Here is a 21461-nt window from a genome sequence, read left to right as displayed (position 1 = left end):
AGATCAATTCAATGCAACAGTGTATTGAGATAGTGCAAGGTTAAACGACAGAGTGCAGAATGCAGAGTGACGAAGGGTCTCAGCCTGTAACGTCGACTGCACCTCTTCCTACAGATGCTGCCTGGCCTGCTGCATTCACCAGCAACTTTGATGTGTGTTGAGTGCAGAATAAAGCGTTTTAGGAAAGTGTAGTGCAGATAGAAAGTAAGGTGCAAGGTCACAACAAAGCAGATTGTGAGGTCAAGAGTATATACTATTGTGCCATGAAACGGTTCTATAGTTTTACAGCAGAACAGAAGCTGGTCATGTGCTTGGGTCTACATGCTTTTGAATCTTCTGCCTATTGGGGGGGAGCGGTGTGGGCGGAAGAAGAAAGAAGATCTGGAGTGGGTGGGATCTTTACATATGCTGGTTGGTTTACTGAGGCAGCAAGAAGTGTAGACAGAATCCATGGATGGGAGGCTGTTTTCTATGATGTACTGAGCTATATTTGCAACTCTCTGCAGTTTCCTGCAGTCGCAGGTGGAGCAGATGCGCTACCAAGTCATGATGCATGATAGAATATTTTATACGGTGCATCAATAAAAAATTGGTGAGGGTCAAAGGGGATGTGTCAAATTTCTTTAGCCTCTTGAGGATGTAGAAGCACTGGTGGATTTTCTTGACCATGGCATCAATGTGGCTGGTTCAGGACAGGCAGTTGTCATTGTCATATCCATCTTGCATTGCAGTTTTATGACAAGATTAATGGCTCACTTGCTCCCTTTTCTTAACCTGTGTCTTTAATCTAGTATTTCCTACTTTCAATATGGTTTGTGGGTACTAAAATGCCTAATGAAGCCAACATGGGAATAGTAGGTTTCTCTACAGATGAGTCAAATGGAGGTTGATGGGAGGATGGGAGTACAGTTTGTGAGCTGGGACACTCCTTCCATTCTCACATCTGCATGGAGTCAAAATCACTATTTCTTCAGAGAGTAGTGGAATGCCAGATTACCTCATTCTTGATGGCAAAGTTCACTTCCTGAAGATAGTGCCTTCACAAGAAGATGTACCCACTTCCTTGTTCTTTAAACTAACCAGCTCTTGCTTGTCCTGCCTTAATCTGAGAGGTGATGTTGATGCCAGAGTATCTGAGTTCCTAAGCCCTGACAGCAGAGCAGCTTTCCACTGCCCACTCACTCTCTTCTGCTGTTGGGATTGTCTACAAGGGTCTTGAACTTCACATTGTACAGTGGAAGTTATCTGGGACGGTATGTTTTAATGTGGGGTAGCTATTGCACACAAGCTATCATTAAGGTCTTCACATAGTGGCAAAGCTGACTGCTGAATGGGTTCTGTGTATATTAATACTTACATATGGGTGAGAACATAAGGAGACCTATATAGACAACAAAGCATTTTTGAAATGTTGTTCTGATGGAATGCAGTAAGGAAGGATGGAGGATGGAACTAAAGGATTGAGATCCTTCATAAGAATTTTCATAAGGCATTTTATAAAATATAAAGAACTTCCAATCATCTAACGCTTTTCAAGTTTTCAGAACATTGGGGGTGTCATGGACAGTGTGGAAGGCTGTCAGAGGTTATAACGGGACATTGACAGGATGCAAAACTGGGCTGAGAAGTGGCAGATGGGGTTCAACCCAGGTAAGTGTGAGGTGGTTCATTTTGCTAGGTCAAATATGATGGCAGAATATAGCATTAATGGTAAGGCTCTTGGCAGTGTGGAGGATCAGAGGGATCCTGGGGTCCGAGTCCATAGGACACTCAAAGCTGCTACACAGGTTGACTCTATGGTTAAGAAGGCATACAGTGCATTGGCCTTCATCAATCGTGGAATTGAGTTTAAAAGCTGAGAAGTAATCTTGCAGCTAGAAAGGACCCTGGTCAGACCCCACTTGGAGTACTGTGCTCAATTCTGGTTGCCTCACTGCAGGAGGGACGTGGAAACCATAGAAAGGGTGCAGAGGAGATTACAAGGACGTTGCCTGGTTTGGGGAACATGCCTTATGAGAATAGGCTGAGTGAATTCGGCCTTTTCTCCTTGGAGCGACAGAGGATGAGAGGTGACCTGATAGAGGTGTACAAGATAATGAGGCATTGATTGTGTGGATAGTCAGAGGCTTAGGGCTGAAATGGCTAGCACGAGAGGGCATAGTTTTCAGGTGTTTGGAAGTAGAAACAGAGGAGGCGTCAGGCGCAAGTTTTTTTACGCAGAGAGTGGTGAGGTGGTGAGTGTGTGGAATCGGCTGCCAACGGCGGCGGTGGAGGTAGAAACGACAGGGTATTTTAAGGGACTCCTGGATGGCTACATGGAGCTTAGAAAAATAGAGGGTTATGGGTAAAGCCTAGATAGTTCTAAGGTAGGGACATGTTCGGCACAGCTTTGTGGGCTGAAGGGCCTGTATTGTGCTGTAGGTTTCCTATGTTTCTATGTTTCTATCTCAGAAAAATTACAACCAAAGGCACACTTTTTAGGCTTAGTCACATTTGCACTGTATAGATTCTGCACAGCCAATTCGTTCACAACAAGTTCCCATAATGAGATAAATGATCAAATAGTTTGTTTTTCTGACAGCATCTCCTGCAGAGTGGTTTTCTCTTAGCAAGGCACTCAGGTGTCAGACCAGATTCTTTGGGAACAGCCTTGAACGAACAACTTTTTGATAGAGAGGTGTGAATACTCCTGTTCATTCAAGGCAATGAAGGGGCTGCACAAAATGTTCAGACATATCTGTCTATGAAATGAAGTATCTTAACTGACATTTAAAGTTATGAAAAGTTTTGGTAAGAAAAATAAGGAAAAAATGTTTCTGTGGTTCATTTGTTTCTAAGCATTAGAATTACGCAGGATAGACAGGAGGAAGCCATTTTGCTCAACATGTCTTTGCCAGCTCTTTGAAACATAGAAACATAGAAAATAGGTGCAGGAGTAGGCCATTCGGCCCTTCGAGCCTGCACTGCCATTTATTATGATCATGGCTGATCATCCAACTCAGAACACCGCCCCAGCCTTCCCTCCATACCCCCTGACCCCCGTAGCCACAAAGGCCATATCTAACTCCCTCTTAAATATAGCCAATGAACTGGCCTCAATTGTTTCCTGTGGCAGAGAATTCCACAGATTCACCACTCTCTGTGTGAAGAAGTTTTTCCTAATCTCGGTCCTAAAAGGCTTCCCCTCTATCCTCAAACTGTGACTCCTCATTCTGGACTTCCCCAACATCGGGAACAATCTTCCTGCATCTAGCCTGTCCAATCCCTTCAGGATTTTATACGTTTCAATCAGATCCTGCCTCAATCTTCTAAATTCCAATGAGTACAAGCCCAGTTCATCCAGTCTTTCTTCATATGAAAGTCCTGCCATCCCAGGAATCAATCTGGTGAACCTTCTTTGTACTCCCTCTATGGCAAGGATGTCTTTCCTCAGATTAGGGGACCAAAACTGCACACAATACTCCAGGTGCGGTCTCACCAAGGCCTTGTACAACTGCAGTAGTACCTCCCTGCTCCTGTACTCGAATCCTCTCGCTATAAGTGCCAGCATACCATTCGCCTTTTTCACCCCCTGCTGTTCCTGCATGCCCACTTTCAATGACTGGTGTATAATGACACCCAGGTCTAGTTGCACCTCCCCTTTTCCTAATCGGCCACCATTCAGATAATAATCTGTTTTCCTATTTTTGCCACCAAAGTGGACAACTTCACATTTATCCACATTAAATTGCATCTGCCATGAATTTGCCCACTCACCCAACCTATCCAAGTCACCCTGCATCCTCTTAGCATCCTCCTCACAGCTAACACTGCCACCCAGCTTCGTGTCATCCGCAAACTTGGAGATGCTGCATTTAATTCCCTCATCCAAGTCATTAGTAAATATTGTAAACAACTGGGGTCCCAGCACTGAGCCTTGCGGTACCCCACTAGTCACCGCCTGCCATTCTGAAAAGGTCCCATTTATTCCCACTCTTTGCTTCCTGTCTGCTAACCAATTCTCCACCCACACTAATACCTTACCCCCAATACCGTGTGCTTTAAGTTGGCACACTAATCTCCTGTGTGGGACCTTGTCAAAAGCCTTTTGAAAATCCAAATATACCACATCCACTGGTTCTCCCCTATCCACTCTACTAGTTACATCCTCAAAAAATTCTATGAGATTCGTCAGACATGAATTTCCTTTCACAAATCCATGCTGACTTTGTCCGATGATTTCACCGCTTTCCAAATGTGCTGTTATCACATCCTTGATAACTGACTCCAGCAGTTTCCCCACCACCGACGTTAGGCTAACCGGTCTATAATTCCCCGGTTTCTCTCTCCCTCCTTTTTTAAAAAGTGGAGTTACATTAGCCACCCTCCAATCCTCAGGAACTAGTCCAGAATCTAACGAGTTTTGAAAAATTATCACTAATGCATCCACTATTTCTTGGGCTACTTCCTTAAGCACTCTAGGATGCAGACCATCTGGCCCTGGGGATTTATCTGCCTTCAATCCCTTCAATTTACCTATCACCACTTCCCTACTAACATGTATTTCGCTCAGTTCCTCCATCTCACTGGACCCTCTGTCCCCTACTATTTCTGGAAGATTATTTATGTCCTCCTGAGTGAAGACAGAACCAAAGTAATTATTCAATTGGTCTGCCATGTCCTTGCTCCCCATAATCAATTCACCTGTTTCTGTCTGTAGGGAACCTACATTTGTCTTTACCAGTCTTTTCCTTTTTACATATCTATAAAAGCTTTTACAGTCCGTTTTTATGTTCCCTGCCAGTTTTCTCTCATAATCTTTTTTCTCCTTCCTAATTAAGCCCTTTGTCCTCCTCTGCTGAACTCTGAATTTCTCCCAGTCCTCAGGTGAGCCACTTTCTCTGGCTAATTTGTATGCTTCCTCTTTGGAATTGATACTATCCCTAATTTCTCTTGTCAGCCACGGGTGCACTACCTTCCTTGATTTATTCTTTTGCCAAACTGGGATGAACAATTGTTGTAGTTCATCCATGCAACCTTTAAATGCTTGCCATTGCATATCCACTGTCAATCCTTTAAGTGTCATTTGCCAGTCTATTTTAGCTAATTCACGTCTCATACCTTCAAAGTTACCCCTCTTTAAGTTCAGAACCTTTGTTTCTGAATTAACTATGTCACTCTCCATCTTAATGAAGATTTATCTCTTTCTTCCCCATTAACACTGCAACCATTTTTTCCCTTTTCAAATGTTTGTCTAATTCCCCTTTGAAAATTACTATTGAATCAGCTTCCACCATCCTTTCATAACTAATGATGTGTAAACAACAATTACTTTCCTCTTTCCTCTACTATATTTGTCAATTACACCACTCTAGTGTCATACAGTTATTGATCTAGCTGCTCCTTATTTACTCAGCTAGAACACATCAAAGGAAGTTTTCTTTGGTTAAGATATAAAGCACCTCAGCAGAAATAGCAGTGAAAACAAACATCATGATTGCTTTCTAGTAGCAGTTAATTAATTTAAAATTAAGACTGGAATTTATCACGCTTTTAGACCCCCAAAACATTTTTTGACCAATTGAATATTTTTCAAAAATTAGTCACAGAAACACACTGGCAATAATCATAGCTGTTCTAGGACCCAAGTCTGCTTACTTAATTTACACCATATCTTGAAATCTCATTCTGAACCAAAGTCTATCTGTGAAAAATTAAAAACTTGCTTTAGACTAATTTGGTTTCGGTCTTTAGCAGTTCCAATGAAGAGTGTAGACCTGAAATGTTATGTATTTCTCTTATCACAGGCTGACCTGGTACATTTGTGCAGCATTTTCTGCTTGTATTTCAAAATTCTATGCACGTTCAATTTAGAATTAGCAAGTCTATGTGATATATCAATAAAATAATCAATTGCCATTTGTAAAACAGAGTCCAAAATTTCTTTTAATGAAAGATTATTGACCCCAAGTTACTTTTGTTTCTCTCATTAGACAGAATCTGACAAGCTTAGTATTTCCAATATTTTCTATTTTTTATGCAATTTTCAGTATCTGCAGTTCTTTTTCCTGTCAGTTCTGGCGCCATTCTGGAATGTTCCGAGTAAAGCCAATGCAAAATAGCCAAGTTCCCAAAACTCAGTTGGTTGAAACTATATTGGGATGGCATGAACATTGACTTTTCTAACTTCCGCTAATGCCCCACCTCCCCCTTGTACCCCATCTGTTATATATTTATATACACACATTCTTTCTCTCTCTCTTCTTTTTCTCCCTCTGTCCCTCTGACTATACCCCTTGCCCATCCTCTGGATTCCCCCCCCTTTTCCTTCTCTCTGGGCCTCCTGTCCCATGATCCTCTCATATCCTTTTTGCCAATCACCTGTCCAGCTCTTGGCTCCATCCCTCCCCCTCCTGTCTTCTCCTATCATTTTGGATCTCCCCCTCTCCCTCCCACTTTCAAATCTCTTACTAGCTCTTCTTTCAGTCAGTCCTGACGAAGGGTCTCGGCCCGAAATGTCGACTGTACCTCTTCCTAGAGATGCTGCCAGGCCTGCTGCGTTCACCAGCAACTTTGATGTGTGTTGTGTGTATATTGGGGTGGCATCTTTTGAAGTGAATCTCTTTCCCAAATTGCTCAAAGCCTTGCACAGAAAAGATCTACCAATATATTTGTCATGGACCATTTACTGTATGCCACTGTTTCAAAACTATATTTCCAGAATCAGTTTTTCTTCAGGTCTACTTTCTTCACTACAGTTCCCAAAGGTTATTACCCATTTAAAAAATAATTTTTCAAAGTATGTACAGAATTCGATATATATGGCACTGCCCAATTTCAGGTTTGCTTTTCAGAGTGTAGCAATATCCTTCATTGGCCATAGATGGCAGTGGACTAATTGACACTGTTCTGTAAACCAAAACATTTTTCAAGCAGCAAATTTAATGGCATTGATCTGCTCCCAACATCCAATCAGATCGTGGTGATCTTTTACATCTGCATCACTTTTCTGCACAAACCTTTAATTCTCAACATTTTAAAAGCTCTCTTTGTCTAATATATTCAACAATGAAACCTTTACACTTCTCTTGATAGAGAATTTCAAAGATTCATAGAACAGTTCACACCAGAAACAGGGCTTTCATCTCAAATGCCCATGCCAATCTAAGTAAATCCCATCTGCCTGCACATGTTCTTTATCCCTCCATTCTCCACCTGTTCATGTGCTTGAATAAATGCATCTTAAGTGTTGCTTATTATGTGATTGTGACCTCCATTTCTGCATTCAGCTACTTGCAAGGTCGGGGGGTGGGTGTGGTAGTGAGGGAACACTCTCCCTGCTGTAGGCGGAGGGGAACATTATCTCTGTCAAACCCCATGTTTCATAAATAATTGATATCACGTGTCATTCATGAAAATTCCGGAAAGTACAGCACCAGCTTACGTAACCTCTCCTCAGAGGACAACCCCATTTTACCATTGAAGAAATCAATCTGGTGGGCCTTTTTTTGCACCATTGCCTTTGCAAATATATCATTACTCGGGTAGGGTGACCATGACCTACACACAATGTACCAAACGTCCCTTGCATTGTAATAAGTCATCTTTCCTCTTGTAATGAAGGCCAGCTTACTAGTTGTCTTCTGCATCTGCATTGTAATATTCAATGTTTCACGCACAGATGCCTCTGAACACTAATACCATGTAAATTTTGCTTTTCTAGTTCTTTTTTCCACCGAAGTGTGGGGGAGGGAAATTTACATTTACCATACTATATATCACTCTCATGTTCTTGGCCATTCAAAACCCGCTGAGGTCTCTCTGCATTCTCATCACATATTGACACCCAGCTTTGTATCATCAACAAGCTCAGATACATTACAATTGACTCCCTCATCCAAATCATTAACACAAGTTGTGAACTACAGACCCCTGTAGCAGCCCAGTAGTAACATCCTACCAAATCAAAAATAACAAAATTATTCCTACAGCCTGTTTTATATTAGTTAATCAATCTTCAAAACCATACAGTATATTGCATTTAACTGCAATACCATGTGTTCTTAGATAGTACATTTTCCTAAGGGGGGGCATCATTTGTTACCTGTGATATTCATTCTAGCATTTATAGAAATCTGTAAGATGCAAACCAGTGCATCCATAATATACTCAGTAACTCTTTTAAAACTTTGGAATACAGGTCACCATTTCCTGGACATTTATCAGGTTTCCATGCTATTAATTTCTCTAATGCTGTTTTCAGACTAACACTTGTTTTTCAGCTTCTCCCTTAGACTGTTACTCTTCACTTTCCATTAAGTTTGTTTTCTGTGTTTTTGTCTATGAAAACTGGCACAAAATATTTAATTTCTTTGCACTTCCTTGTTCCCCAATATAATTTTCCCTATCTCAGTATGTAAGTGACTAATATAAGTTATTCTTTCCACTACAAATATTCATCGAAGCTTTTATGATCTATTCTTATGTTTCTGTTTTCATAGTAGAGTTTCTGTTATTTTGTCAGAATCAGAATCAGGTTTATTGTCACTGACATATGTCGTGAAATTTTTTGTTTTTCGGCTGCATCTGCAGTGTAAGACATAAAAAGACTATAAATTACAAAAAAAAATGCCAAAGAGGAATAACGAGGGTTATAGGTTAATGGAGCCTTCAGAATTTCTCTGGGCTTCTGACTGATGAGGCGTTCTTGGTTCTTGATCCTCCAAAATATTCCTCATGGAATTTAAACTGGAGGTGTTCATACAAGTGAATATCATAAACCGAGTTGTTTGCCCAGTTTACCGGACAGCTATTTATTTATAAAACAGTATTCAGTGTTTCGATTTCCCACGGCCTGCATCTTTTTCCCTCCTCAGTGGAGGAGACTTACATCGATGGGGTACCAGCTCTGTTGACCTACCTGGGAAATGATTTAATGTGACAGGGGTTCTGAATGAACTTTGGGTGCAGAATCCCTTTCGCTTCTCTTGGGCGCGAAAACCCGTGAGCAGCGGCGCGACCTGCAAGGAGTGCACGAGTGACGATAACACCAAACACACAAACAGATGTTTAACAACTTTTTATTACGGAGTCCCTATATTCATTTGGAGTTTGTCCTCATAAACAGTCTGACTTTGTTGAAGGGACGGGCTGGTGTACTTCATCATCCGTTTAGTCGATCGGTTGACCAGTTAGATGTATTTTAATTATAAAAAGAGGCATCTGGCAAATGTTAGGACGTGAAAGCTGTGGCCTACGTGGTACCTGGATGTCATTTTAAGGGTAAGCCACTTGATATGGATGGTAGTACTATTTACTATTAATAAGAAACCAGACAATGCCCATCAGTCGTCATTCCTTGAGGCCCATAAATGCTGGAGAGTAGTAATGGAAGGTAGTTCCATAATATCTACTTGTTAAATCCAAAACCAACTCTTATTAAAGGAGTTTTTATTTAATACTTGCTGCAGTTATTTTTCCAGCATTAAAATATAAAATTCATTGTCCTCAATGAAGCTAGATGGCAGAGATGAGAACAGCAAGCGCAGTGCTGGTGAACAAAGATGACTTTTGTCAGTTACCCCTTAGCTAGGCTTTTTTCAAACCATGTCAAGATTAAAAATGTGTGTGTGTGTGTGTGTGTGTGTGTGTGTGTGTGTGTGTATGTGTGTGTGTTGGGGGTTGGGGGGAGTGGTTAGAACTTTGTATGTTTGTGAGAACAACAGGTTCTATTTTCATGGTAGTGCTGACAGTGACCATATCTGGGAACTCTGAAGAGTTACCTGCCATTGGAGTACTGTACAAATTCAAATGATTGGGCTGGAGCCTGCTGCCTGCAAGGTCTTGGGGTCAACTTAAGGCAAAAGTTCCTAAATATGCCTGGGAACCAGTAGATGGTCTTTCAATTTGTTCAATACTGGGGCATTTTATGCTCCTATGTACTGTATGTTTGTGGTGATGGATCTCACAAAGCAGAGACATAGTATAGTTGCAGATAAATGCGACATAACACATTATAATTGACTAACACACACAAAGTGATGGAAGAACTCAGCAAGTCAGGCAGCATCAATGGAGGGAAATAAACAGCTTCCATTTTGGGCTGAGACCCTTCAGTGTCTATATCATGGTCTTGGCCTGAAATGTTAACTGTTTATTCCCCTCCATAGATGCTGCTTGATTTGCTGAGTTCCTCTTGCATTGTGTATGTTGCTCAAGATTGCCAGCATCTGCAGAATCTCTTGTGTTTACATCATAGTTAATCCTTTATTCCCATGTCAACCATAGTTTATTCACAGAAGATTCCACCCTGTGGTGTATTGCATTTTGTAAGGGTAACTGGATTTAAGATGCTGGTCATTATCACCTAGAAGAATAACATTGCATGGGTTTATCACTGTAATATTGTTGATCTGTGCTTGTGGTTTCAGTAAGAGGAAGGGTATCCCATTTAGGGATGTTTCCCGTCCTCTTTGGCTGAGGGACTTGTATGATACAATTAGACACTACAGAAACAAAATACACAACACTGAAATGAGCACAAGATTTTCAAATTTCACGATTCACTGCCCCTGTGGTCCTTTAACAACGCCACCATTGGGTCTCCCTCCCTTTAGAACATTAGAATGTTTTTGACAAGAACAGGCCATTCAGCCCAACAAAGCTCACCAAATTCCTATTCACACAATTGAGTTTAGATTTGAGAGTCTCTAAGGTACTACTCTCAACTACACAACTAAGTAGTTTGTTCCATGTGTCCACAACCTACTGTGTAAAGAAATGCTTCCTGATGTTAGTCTGAAATCTCCATTAACCAGTCTTCACCTATGGCCCCGTGTCCTTGATGATGGATTAATTTTGAAGTAGCAGCTGTCATCCAACCTACTTATACCCTTACTGATTTGTAACACTTCTATCATGTCTCCTCCAATTCTACATCTACCTAGGCTAAAAGGATTTATTTTTTCAATCTTTCTTCAGAGCTCATAACTTGCACACCTGGAATGAGTCTCATTTTCCTTCTCTGAACTCTCTCCAGTGCCTTTACATCCCTCACAATATGGAGACCAAAATTGTACACTGTATTTAAAGTGTGGCCTCCCAAGTGCATTATGCAGCTTAAGAACATCTTCTACTATATGCAATATAATATTTCTACTATATGCAATATTTGGCATTTACTTTAATTAAATTTCATCTGCCATTAAACTGCCCACTTCTGGATTTCGTTTAGATCTAACTGCATCGATTCTGCTGCCTGAATGTTATTAGCCTGTCCCCCTAATTTTGTATCATCAGCACACTTTACTAGTTTATTTGTTATGTGTAAATTAGAATCAGCAGCAGTTCCATAACCAATCCCCGTGGAACCCCACTTCTAATATCTTCTAGGTGTGAAAATGAACTGCTCACCATAACTCGTTGTTTTCAGTTTTTGAGGCAGTTCTGCACCCATTCTCACACCTTACCCTGAAACCCTACCTCTTGTAATTTGATTGTTAACCTATCTTGTCAAAAGCCTTCAGTTAGTAATTTTAAATCTGGAATTGTTCCATAGTAATACGAATTTAGTTTTATATACATATATAAATGTAACTTTTAACAGTAAATACAATAATTAGGCCCCAAGATCTGTTTGTAATACATTATAATATAAATATTTTTGATTTTATTAAATAAAGCAGTCTCCGTATAAATACAGAAAACGTGATAATTATGGAAAAACGTACTTCTTCAAAATATAAAGATGCGGGAGGGGTCATTATTTACAATCGCGAAGACATTCATTTATAAATTTACATTCAATTATAAATCCATTTGAAAATTTCTAACGGTGCTTATCAGTATCTGGAAGCATGTGAAATGTTTACTTTAACTACACGCAATTCAAAGAGGAAGAGTCCTCCTCTGCAGGAACCTCGTTGTAAAGCCAGACAACCGAAATACGGGCTGCGCCCTCGCCCGCCCTCCGTAGGACCAACCCCGGGAAACGATTTGTATCGAAATCACTTTCGCATCGGGATTAGCGGAGTGTGGGTGACATGGCTGCAGGTCCTGAGGTGTCCATTTTTCTAAACGCCCAACGCAGAGGCTACGAGGGATTTAGCGAAGGTATGCTGCAAAACAATGTAAAGGTGCATTCCGGAATCCTATAACTCCTTTTCCCGGATTTCCCCGCCGTGGGGTCGTTCTCTAGAATTCCGTGACGTGTTAACCGGCTGGGCATTCCCGGGGCCGCGTTCTAGAACGGCGTGACGCCTCTTCCGGGGATTTCTCTGCCGCCCGAGTCGCTGCTGGGCCGCGCTCCTGTGTGATCTCTCCTGGGATGTGGCCTCCACCCTCCCACGTTATCACATCAATGGGTGAGGGAAGTAAAGGTCACCCGAAACTCTACAGTGGCCTCGAGCAGAAATAATGCAAGCTTAAACGGGGCAGGGAGAGGTGTGTTTATTTTTAATTACGGGAGTTGTCTGTTTGTTACTGTTTTACCTCGGTGATTTCACGTTGATTTGCAGAAAACTGGAACAATTTAGCCCGAGTTATTTGCAGATAATTCAGTGGCAATTCTGCATATCCTTCCCGTTGCACTGCGCAAAGTACGACTCCACCTGAGAAGATGTCTGCACTTTACTGGAATTATTAATGGGAGAAGAGTGTTCTATTTTGTTTTTTTTAATTACCAGCAAACTGAAGGCTTACAGTTTGCTTACAGTGTTTGGAGGTAGGGTTGGAGGAATCCTTGGAGAGGGTAACCGTATGGCACTTGGGATGTGGGCTAGATGCTTTGGGGGCTGATTGTATGCAGTGTGCATTTGCAGTAGAGGAGCCTGAATTTTGACTACTGTACTAGGTAACTGCCTAGAGGGCCAGTGAGAGGGGGCAAGCTTAAGATGAAAGGATCTGTGATTCTTTCTAAGGTCAAGAGCTTGTCTGAACATGCACAACTAACTATTGTTATTAAAGGTTCAGCAAAGAAAAGGTAAAATCAAACAGCTGAGAAACAGGCTCTTTAGCCCACTGCACTGACCATTCTACACATCAGTGATAGCTGACACTAGGTTTTGGCCTTCCACAACTTGGCTTTTGAAGTGCCTGTTTAGATGCTTGTTACATATTTTGATTATATTGCCTCCAACAACACCTCTGACAATAGATTCCAGATATCAATCACTCTCACTATGTGGAGACAAATATTTCCCTCTGTTCCCATCTAAACGAGCTTCCTCTCGCCTTAAACCTATTCCCTTCTTCCTTTGGAAATGAGGATTTCTTTCAATGCAAACAGTTGTAATGGAAAACGCTCCATGAAAGGGCAGGAGATGCAACTGTAATGTTCAACAACTGAATTTGTAAAGGATTTGGGGGAAGGAAGACTGAACAGCTCTTACAAAGTGCTGGCTTGAAGTATCTGTGATCACCTGGACTGTTTGCTGCAGATGTGCTAAGTGGGAAAATTTTCTATAAGGACTCATGAAGGGGCCATGAGAAGGCCTTGGCGGGCAGGATTAAGGAAAACCCCAAGGCATTCTTCAAGTATGTGAAGAGCAAGAGGATAAGACGTGAAAGAATAGGACCTATCAAGTGTGACAGTGGGAAAGTGTGTATGGAACCAGAGGAAATAGCAGGGGTACTTATGAATACTATACTTCAGTATTCACTATGGAAAAGGATCTTGGTGATTGTCGTGCAGACTTACGGCAGTCTGAAAAGCTTGAGCATGTAGATATTAAGAAAGAAGATGTACTGGAGCTTTTGGAAAGCATCAAGTTGGATAAGTCGCTGGGACCGGATGAGATTTACCCCAGGCTACTGTGGGAGGCGAGGGAGGAGATTGCTGAGCCTCTGATGATGATCTTTGAATCATCAATGGGGATGGGAGAGGTTCTGGAGAATTGGAGAGTTGTGGATGTTGTTGCTTTATTTAAGAAAGGGAGTAGAGATAGCCTAGGAAATTATAGACCGGTGAGTCTTACTTCAGTGGTTGGTAAGTTGATGGAGAAGATCCTGAGGAGCAGGATTTATGAACATTTGGAGAGGTATAATATGATTAGGAATAGTCAGCATGGCTTTGTCAAGGGCAGGTCGTGCCTTACGAGCCTGATTGAAATTTTTGAGGATGTGACTAAACACATAGGTGAAGGAAGAGCAGTAGACGTAGTGTATATGGATTTCAGCAAGGCATTTGATAAGGTACCCCATGCAAGGCTTATTGAGAAAGTAAGGAGGCATGGGATCCAAGGGGACATTGTTTTGTGAATCCAGAACTGGCTTGCCCATGGGAGGCAAAGAGTGGTGGTAGATGGGTCATATTCTGCATGGAGGTCGGTGACCAGTGGTGTGCCTCAGGGGTCTGTTCTGGGACCCCTACTCTTTGTGATTTTTATAAATGATCTGGATGAGGAAGTGAAGGGATGGGTTAGTAAATTTGCTGATGACACAAAGGTTGGAGGTGTTGTGGATAGTGTGGAGGGCTGTCAGAGGTTACAGCGGGACGATAGGATGTAAAACTGGGCTGAGAAGTGGCAGATGGAGTTCAACCCAGATAAGTGTGAAGTTGTTCATTTTGGTAGGTCAAATATGATGGCAGAATATAGTATTAATGGTAAGACTCTTGGCAGTGTGGAGGATCAGAGGTATCATGGGGTCCGAGTTCATAGGACATTCAAAGCAGCTGCGCAGGTTGACACTGTGGTTAAGAAGGCATACGGTATATTGGCTTTCATGAATCATGGAATTGAGTTTAGGAGCCGAGAGCTAATGTTGCAGCTACATAAGACCCTGGTCAGACCCCACTTGGAGTACTGTGCTCAGTCGCCTCACTACAGGAAGGATGTGGAAGCCATGGAAAGCGTGCAGAGGAGATTTACAAGGATGTTGCCTGGATTGGGGAGCATGCCTTATGAAAACAGGCCGAGTGAACTCGGCCTTTTCTCCTTGGAGCTACGGAGGATGAGAGGTGACCTGATAGAGGTGTACAGGATGATGAGAGGCATTGATTGTGTGGATAGTCAGAGGCTTTTTCCCAGGGCTGAAATGGCTGCCACAAGAGGACACAGTTTTAAGGTGCTGTGGAGTAGGTACAGAGGTGATGTCAGGGGTAAGTTTTTTTTACTCAGAGTGGTGAGTGCATGGAATGGGCTGCCGGCAACGGTGGAGGCGGATACAATAGGGTTTTTTAAGAGACTTTTGGATAGGTACATGGAGCTTAGAAAAATAGAGAACTATGGGGAAGTCTAGTAATTTCTAAGGTAGGGACAGGGTTGGCACAACTTTGTGGGCCGAAGGGCCTGTATTGTGCTGTAGGTTTTCTATGTTTCTATGACTAGACAATAAAAATTGCGGCAGCACTTCTGGAAAGAATATACAGGATCATTTTCATTTCACACGTTCTTCAAACAACTCTAGGATTTACGGAGATCTGTTAGTTTTTGTGTGAGACGAGATGTTTCAGGTTTGCAAGTTTCTGTTTTTCTTTTTCTTTTTCTGCAAGGGATGATGTCTTTCTTTCAGCTACATGTATGGATTTTTGTGTTTTATGGCTGCAGGAGAAGACAAATCTGAGAGTTGTATTCTGCATACATTCTTTGATAATAAAATAAACCTTTGAACCTTTATAAGATGAAAGCAATAGAAATGTGAATCCTATGTTTGAAATCAAGGGATCCTTAGAAGGTAGAAATAGGGTTGCCAACTCCAGCTAGCATCTTTGAAGATCGGATCAAAATCTTTGGTCATGGTATTACTTTTGGGATTGAGAGTGAATAAAGAGAGATAGAGTCCTTGCTGTTTGAGAGAGGGAAAATAGCAAATAATGGAGTAATAACTCCAGAAAATAGCTGTGGTTGCAAAATGTCTCACAGGTGTTGAGGGTCCACTATCCCTATTCTCAAATGAAGATGGACCTGATGTGCTGCACAGAAAACCACGACAGAGAGCACAATTTATTGAAATGTAAGTGTGTGCAACATAGTTGGGTTCACACTAGGAAATGGTTGTATACCTGATGGAGGAATATATAAGGAAAGAGAATCTGGAAACTTGGTGATCTGTTTTAGCAAACTTGAAGAGGGATTGCTTTGAAATAGTGATATTTTTCCCCTCAACGCACACAAAATGCTGGAGGAACTCGGCAGACCAGGCAGCAGCAATGGAAAAGAGTACAGTTGATTTTTCAGGCCAAGACCTTTCATAATAACTTGAGGAAAAAGAGATGAGTTAGAGTAAGAAATTGTGGGGAGGGGAGGAAGTAACACAAGGTGCTAAGTGAAACTGGGGGGGTGAAATAAAGAGCTGGGAAGTTGATCGGTGAAAGAGATACAGGGCTGGAGATGGGGGAGTCTGATAGAAAAGGACAGAAGGTCATAGAAGAAAGAAAAGGGGGAGGTGATGGGCAGGTAATGAAATAAGGTGAGAGCGAGGAATGGAAAATGGTGAAGGGAGGGGGGCATTCCTGGAAGTTCAAGAAATCAATGTTTATGCCTTCAGGTTGGAGGCTACCCAGAGAGAATATAAGGCGTTGTGCCTCCAACCTGAATGTGGCTGACATGTCAGTCCATAGGCTCCTCTACTGTCGCGATGAGGCCACGCTCACCACTGTGGTTCAGTCGTTCAATGTCCTATTAACTTTAGCAGACCATAAAATGCTGGGGATGGTCAGCAGAAGGTAGCATTTCTTGTGGGAACAGGAATTGGTTGATTTTGGATATTGAACTGGTAGCTGGGAAGCTTATAGATAAATGGGTTAAAAAAAAGGACCAGATGCAAGGAGAAAAGGGGAAGAGATAGAAAAAAGAAAAGCATACAATACTCTTGCATAGCTTTAGTGACAGTGAGGGTGTAAATGGCAGGGATAATGAGAGAATTCAAATAAATAAAGTATCAGAAGTTAAGTGTACAAGAACTATATGGGAAGCCTGTAGCCCTGGACTATGCAGTAGTAACCACAGTAACAATTTGGGATTTCTGTACCTGTGTGGTTAAATATGGAACAGTTTGTGCACAACATCCATTAAATGGTCTTTCCTACTGTCCTTGTGTTGATAATTATTGAGTCTGTTCATATGTTCACATTTTTTTAAGTTTGATCATGTTCGCACATGTAACCATTCTGCTAATTGTTGATTGCTCATGGCTGTCTGCACTATTGTCTTGTATTGGTAGTTGCTGTTGTGCTGACTGTTATGGTATTGTCCTGTGTTTGATGCTTGGCATCGAATCACAATCAATTCTGGTACGTTTCACCTACTGGCAGTAAAGTGATCCAGAAAAGCTTCTGTGACTATCAGTGCAGCAGCACAGGGTGCTCTCTCTCTTTGTAATCCTTGGATTGGGGAGAACCTGCGATATTTACAAGCAACTGAAAAATGTTAACCTCTTGCGCACTGTATGATCGTGTAATAAGTCAAAATTGCTGCTTAGAAAGCTTTCGGATGTGGATTGTGATTTCCGTGAATAATTATTCAAAATAAGCACAACAGATTTTAAAGCTTCAGTCTATTAATGATACTTCAGCTTTTTTGTGTTTATTGTAGCTTTCTTTATGATCTAACATGTTTGCATGTTCCTTCACGTCATCTCTTCTGCTTTGCTGATTTATAAGGTGGCTGTCATATGTTTGTCATTGAGCTAGCTGTACAGCCTGTAAAATTTTGACCGTGGATATCTTTTGAGACAATACACAATGTCAAGTGGTGTCGTTAAAGGCGAGGTCATGCTGTAGGTCAGTGTATCTTTATGGTATATCAGTATATCTCCAAGGTCAGCAGAGTGTGCCATTATTTCACTGCTGGCAGCATCTGAAACAATGAATCCATGTTCTGTTGTCAAGAAAATGAAGATGGAGTGTGTCTGACCATGTTCCCACTGCAAGAACAAAAGCAACCAGTCTGAATCTCAGCAAATTCAACCTCTTCATGCTGCTAGCATTCCCTTCGGAAAAGGATGTATGGTCTGTACTTAAGGCCTTGAGTTACTGTGCATGGTCATCCAATCCCAAGTGCTTAACTGCAGCATCGGCATGGTCTACCTTATATTCCATCTGGGTGACTCAACTAGAACTAGAACTAGGGGACATTGCCTCAAGATTCAGGGGAGAAGATTTTAGGACGGGGATGAGGAGAAGCTGTTTTTTCCCCAGAGAGTGGTGAATCCGTGGAATTCTCTGCCCAGGGAAGCAGTTGAGGCTTCTTCACTAAATGTATTTAAGATACAGTTAGATAGATTTTTACGTAGGGGAATTAAGGGTTATGGGGAAAAGGCAGGTAGATGGAGCTGAGTTTACGGACAGATCAGCCATAATCTTATTGAATGGTGGGGCGGGCTCCATGGGCCAGATGGCCTACTCCTGCTCCTATTTCTTATGTTCAATATCAATTTCTCCTTGCAGTAAAAAAAAATTCCCTCCCCTCTTCTATTCTCCACTCTGGCCTCTTACCTCTTCTCACTTACCTATCACCGTCCCCTGGGTCCCATCTTCCTTCCCTTTCGCTTATGGTCCACACTCTCCTCTCTTATCAGGTTCCATCATCTCCAGCCCTTTGCCTTTCCTACCCACTTCGATCTACCTATCTCCTTCTAGCAATCCTCCTTCCCCGCCCCCAGCTTTTGATGCTGGCATCTATCTCCTTTCTTTCCGGTCCTGAAGAATGGTCTGGGCCCACAACATCCTTAGTTTATTCATTTTCATAGACACCGCCTGTACTGCTGAGTTCCTTCCATTTTGCGTGTGTGGCTTGGACCATCTAACCATGTTCCGTGATTGTATTCAGCAGGCTGGGCCTGTGCTGGATTCTGCATTTGGTAGTTTTAAATGCAGGAGGGAGCTCCCTCATAGATGCTGATCATATCAGCAGTGTAGCTGAACATCCCATTGTTGACGCTCCTCCTGTAGATGCTTTCTCATCACATAAAAATTGTGAATTCGCTTCTGCCTTTATCATACGGTGACCATCCAACGCCAACACATGTAAGATTTTTATTTCTTGCTCCCCTTGGACCACAATCCTTCCAGTTAAAAAGTGATCAGTATTGAAGAAAAGTAGCTTTGCATGTCTGTGCTCTTTTGTCTAATATCGTATACCTTTAGTGCGGGGTTTCCCAACCATTTTCTATGCCGTGGACTAATACCATTAAGCAAGGGATCCGTGGACTCCAGGTTGGGAAGCTCTGCTAGTGTGATAGAGTCTTAAAAAGTTTGATGGTTCTGGGCCTGTACTTATGTGTGTTCAGAAAAATGAGGTTGGGGAATATCATTAAAAATTACTGGATATTGAAATCCCTTGATAGCGTGGTGTGCCAAGGATGTTTTCTATAGTGGGAGAGTTTAGTACCAGAAAGCATTGCCTCAGAATACAAAGATGTCCTGTTAGGACAGGGATGAGGAGACATTTCTTAAGCCAGAGTATGGTAAATCTGTGGAATCCATTGCTACAGAAGTCTGTGGAGAGCAATTCATTGGGTATATTTAAAGTGGAGGTTGATAAGTTCTTGATTAGTAAGGTTGTCAAAGGTTACGGGGAGAAGCGTGGAAAATGGGGTTGAAAGGGATTGAAAATCAGCCATGATGGAGTGGTGGAGCAGACTTGATGGGCCAATTGGCTTAATTCAGCTTCTTCGTCTTACTGCACAAAAATAGGCCCTTCAACCCAACCTGTCCATGCCAACCAAGATGCTTGTCTTAAACTGAGATTATTTTCCCCCATTTGCCCATATCCCTCAAAGGTTTGTCTATCTATGTATCTATGCCAGTGCTTTTTAAATACTGTTAATGTACCTGTCTCAGCTGCTTCCTCTGGCAGTGCATTCCCGTATGGACCATCTGGGTGAAAAGGTTGCCCCTTGGGTTCATATTAAATCTTTTCCTTCTCACCTTAAATCCATGTCCTCGAGTTCTTGATTCCCTAACCTGAGGGGAAAAACTGTGCACGTTTAGCCTATTTAGGCTCTTCATGATTTTATACACCTCTATGAGATAACCCCTCATTGTTTTTTCATCTATTCCTTTATTTAAGCATTAACCAGTGACCATTTCAAGCTAAACTTGTCAAGGAGTTTAATTTCCATTACAAATGTGTCATTGTAGTCTTTCTACACTTTCTGTTCAGTATATACAAAATCTTCCTCTAGCTACAGTGAATTTTATTTCTGACAGTATTGCATTAAGAAGGACAACTCCTGCATCAAAATGCACTGTTGTTCCATCTGTGCCCAGGTTGGAAATGTGAAGCAATGAAACTGGATTCTATTGGCAGGAAGCCAAGGATGAGGCTTACTTTCCACCTGTGCTTATCCCAAAAGGTACTCACCTGATTTTCAGGAAATTCCAGCAAGTTGCTGACATTCCCTGTAGAAGAGAATGTGTGGGTTCTATTTCCAACCCAAATTCCTCTGACCCTCACAGCTGAGTTGCAGCAACAACATGCCATTTGACTGTTGTAACTGGTGGAATTCAACAGCACCATTAAAATGTTTTTCCTCCCATGCTGGAGCACCAAAATTCTGGAATTATGCAAAATTACAAAATTGGCATTGATGAGGATTTCTTTACTATGTTGATTAATTTCCGGCTGGAATTGAGGATTGTAACTTTTCCCATTATGAGGTCGTGGATTTAGCTTGTAAATTCATTTTTAATGATGACAAAACCAAGATGTGTTTTTTAGAACACATTGACCTACATAGGTTTCTCTTGTTTCTGCACTTGCAGTCCAACCTCATTTCCATTTTGTGCTTGTCCTTGTCCTTGGATGAAAGTCTTCCTCAATTAGTTTAAAGTCTAGTTTAGAATTTTTAAATTCCCAGTTTCCTAACCTTTATCCATCCATTGCCCAGCATCGATTTCTATTCAACTTTGATACTGATTGTGGAAAGTCTTTTTTCTTCTCTAGCCTTAGAGAATAGAACAATACCACACAGGAATGGGCCTCTCAGCCCCCAATATTGTGCCAAATTAATTAACCTGTTCCTTTCTGCCTGCACATGGTCCATACCTCTCTACTCTCGTCAATGCATTCATGTGCCTTTCTACGAGCCGTTTTAAACACCTCTGTTGTATTTGTGTCCACCACCACTCCTGGCGACACATTCCAGGCACCCACCAGTCTTTTTTTCTAAACCTGCCCTGTGCATCTGTTTTGAACTTTTTCCCCTCACCTTAAATGCACGTCCTCCAGTATTACACATTTCAACACTGGGGTAAAAGAGACCAGCTGTGTGGTCTTTCTATGCTTCTTGCAATTTTTATGAGCTTCTATCAGATCTTCCTTCAGTCTTCTCCGCTCTGCTCCAGAGTAAACAATCAGCTTGCCCAACTTCTCCATACTCTTCAGGCAGCATCTGATAAATCTCTCATATTGTAGGCGCTGTCCATGGCCTCTGTATCCTTCCTATTGTAACACTCTGGGAAAAGTTTCACTGCTAATGTAATGATTTTTGTGTAGCAGCAGTGGCTAGAGGTTACGGGCGCTTTGGAATGTGCGCTGTCT

At 41.8% G+C, this 21461-nt stretch overlaps 1 protein-coding gene across 5 annotated transcripts in view; it reads left to right on the top strand.

Annotated features, from left to right (window-relative positions):
- The first annotated feature begins 11902 nt into the window (after window positions 1-11902).
- Window positions 11903-21461, top strand: part of cpped1 (calcineurin-like phosphoesterase domain containing 1) — a 302901-nt gene continuing 293342 nt past the window's right edge. For 2 of the 5 annotated variants that reach the window (XM_072268848.1, XM_072268847.1), the window contains exon 1: window positions 11907-12090. In XM_072268848.1, coding sequence (XP_072124949.1) covers window positions 12021-12090 — 70 coding nt within the window. In that variant the 5' untranslated portion in view covers window positions 11907-12020. Of the gene's footprint in view, window positions 12091-12258; window positions 12421-21461 lie in introns of those variants that run through there. The other 3 variants (XM_072268850.1, XM_072268846.1, XM_072268849.1) reach the window with 3 other exon arrangements.

Source organism: Mobula birostris, chromosome 9 (genome assembly GCF_030028105.1).
Source record: "Mobula birostris isolate sMobBir1 chromosome 9, sMobBir1.hap1, whole genome shotgun sequence".
In the NCBI taxonomy this organism is placed as follows: domain Eukaryota; kingdom Metazoa; phylum Chordata; class Chondrichthyes; order Myliobatiformes; family Myliobatidae; genus Mobula; species Mobula birostris.
Note: the sequence above shows the minus strand (reverse complement) of the source record. Positions and strands in the feature narration are given on the sequence as shown.